The sequence below is a fragment of the Micromesistius poutassou genome (genome assembly GCF_964030765.1).
Source record: "Micromesistius poutassou genome assembly, chromosome: 3".
Taxonomy (NCBI): domain Eukaryota; kingdom Metazoa; phylum Chordata; class Actinopteri; order Gadiformes; family Gadidae; genus Micromesistius; species Micromesistius poutassou.
This window is the reverse complement of record NC_140273.1, coordinates 17,446,224-17,448,924: the sequence shown is the minus strand read 5'-3', so window position 1 is coordinate 17,448,924 and position 2,701 is coordinate 17,446,224. Positions and strand designations below refer to the sequence as shown.

Genomic DNA, 2,701 nt, shown 5'->3' with positions numbered 1-2,701 from the left:
TTTTTATACATTATTATGCCTTTTTTGTTCCATACTTCCAAAAGATTCCATAAGATTAAAAAAAAATGTTTTGCATGTAATTATCAGGGAATGGCGCCGTTGTCTGCCGCAGAAAAGCAACGGCGCTACAGGGCTCGTCGGGATGTAGACCATGAAAGACGGCAGCAATACCTCAATAAAGAGAAGGAGAGGTGGAGAAAGGACATTGATGAAGGCAGAAAAAAGAAAGTGTCAGACCTAAGCGAAAGAGAGAAGAGAGCAGTAAGAAAGAAATGGCAAGAAAGAAAGAGAAAGCTGAGGAAAAATGACAGAGCCAGGACGACCTTTCAGTCAATGACCACTCCTCCTACAAGTCCAGACACTCCTCCAGAGCCAGAAAATGCCCCACAACCAGGGCCCTCAAGGTCAGAAAAAAGTTGATAGTTGAAAGCTTTGTTGATTAGGTAGAATGATTTGAATTATCTTATATGTTTTTGCCCTTACTGTGTGTGTATATCTGTGTGTGTGTTTGTTGCTGGTAAGCTAGAAACACAACAAATATTAAATATAATAACAGTGTGTAGCCTGAGGAAGGGATGGTAACAAAGGAGATGTGTTGTGGTGTTCATTGAGGAAGAAGGCCGCCGACACAGGATCGCTTTTAACTCACTATTTGTTTTAGGTTCAGGTCTATTATCTATGAAGCAAATGGAGGGGAATTATATAATTCACGTGTGGAGCGACTCTTAGCTCAATATCTAAATAGATTCGCTGCCTGTAGAGTTTCTGCCCTCCCCCCGCTTGTGTGGTTTAGTAGTACCTGGGCAGGCATGGCCTCTATGACGCATAATATGTTTTGATTGGCTAGTGTTGGGTGCCCGCCTCCTAGTGTATTATGTGTGCTGCCATCTGGTGGCCAGCTGCGGTTAGTACAACTTATATGTTTGTTCCTGTCCCCTAGTGGCTATGTGTGGATATTACAGCCTGTTATATGTGCTGCTATTCATTCGTCACAGATGGTTTTACAATAAGTAGCACAACTCACCAATGTGAATAATGGCCTTCTATTCTAGTATCTTGTATTTTAAATGTGCCAATATGCTTTGTGTTTTAGGCAAAATGTTGTTGGAAGGAGGAATGCTAGGCAAGGCAGAAGGAGGCTCCAGAACAATATTGAAGAACTAAAGGCCTTGTTGGAGAGGGAAAAGAGAAAAAAAGAAAAATACAAGAAGAGGTGCCAGCGCTTGGCAGGGGGAAAAATATCGCCACGTTCTACAGTGGATGCATTGCTGCGCAATCAAAGAGTTAACAACACCATTAGGAAAAGATTGTTGTTGCAGGAATCAATAATTGAGGACATCAGAAATAAATACAGAAACACTAAGAAGGAGCGGGAGAAGCAAATTATTGCAAAAGCAACAACTGGAAAAATTATAAAGAAATACAGGCTGCAGAGGGCTGCACAGGCGACTCTGGGCTTTTCAAAGAAGCGATGTCACAGACCAGATGCAAGGCTCATGACCTATGAAAGAAAAAAGAGCAACAGATTACCGGCTGAATGCAAACAGAAAGTAAAGGCTTTCTATTTAAGAGATGACGTCAGCCGGATGACAACAGGACGAAAGCAAACTGTCACTCAAAAGAAGAAGAAAAAACAGAAATGTTTGCTTACTGACACAATGAAGAATCTGCACCAGAAGTTCCTTTCAGAAAATGAACATCAGGTCTCTTACTCTTGTTTCTGCACCTTAAGACCATTTTGGGTTGTGGTGCCAACAGAGGCTGATCGTGAAACCTGTCAGTGTAAAACTCACGAGAACTTACAGTTCATGGCCAACACCCTGTACAGCCAAGGTCTGTCAGCAACAAAGAACCTTGAGGAGATGGTAGATGCAACAATGTGCGATCCCAAATCCAAACTCTGCGCATATGGTGAGTGTAAAGACTGTGTCTACTCAACCCATACAATGCTTAGAGCTCCAGAAAACACAGAGATAGCCCTAACCCAATGGTCTCTGGAAGACAACACCAAAGTGAACGATGGAGAGGAGTCTGGGAAAAGGTCAACAATCACTGTGAAGAAAAATGTGATGACAACAGAGGATGAACTTGTAAGTGAATTTCATGACAGGCTGTTTAGATTTAGGCGACACATCTTTAATATCAGGTGGCAGTACGGGGCCTACAGACAGCTCAGAGAAAACTTGAGGAACAACGAATGCCTACTACATGTAGATTTCAGTGAGAACTACTCCTGTAAGTATTCTCAAGAAATTCAATCGGTCCATTTTGGAGGGTCACATCAGCAAGCAACCCTACATACAGGAGTGCTGTACACTGCAGCTGAGCAGTCCCCAGTGACGTTCTGCTCCATCTCGCCTTCTAGGCGTCACGATCCCCCAGCTATCTGGGCCCACCTCGACCCTGTGTTAGACATGGTGAGGGAGAGATAACACGTCTACGATAACACACGATAACACATGTCTTTTCTCAAGATAATGCTTGTTTATGAGTTTTTGTTAAAATACATTTGCAGGGTTAAATAAGGGACATTATATCTCTAAGAAAATGTAAATTTTATAACAGCTGCGAATTCAAATCATTTTTTAATAGAAATGAGAATGTCCCGTAACAGGGTGGACATTTGGCCTATGTTAGGTGTGAAGAATTTGGTCAAAATTATTAAAATATAATATCCTGAGCTGGACCAATACATTTTTCT

General features: G+C 41.9%; 1 protein-coding gene across 1 annotated transcript; it reads left to right on the top strand.

Annotated features, from left to right (window-relative positions):
* Positions 1-333: 333 nt before the first annotated feature.
* On the top strand, positions 334-2,432 carry LOC311341084 (uncharacterized protein; the record flags this gene model as incomplete). Its single annotated transcript, XM_084465993.1, has 2 exons — positions 334-404; positions 1,094-2,432. 2 exons carry the CDS (start codon positions 334-336, stop codon positions 2,430-2,432), a joined length of 1,410 nt encoding a protein of 469 aa, XP_084322119.1.
* Positions 2,433-2,701: the final 269 nt, after the last annotated feature.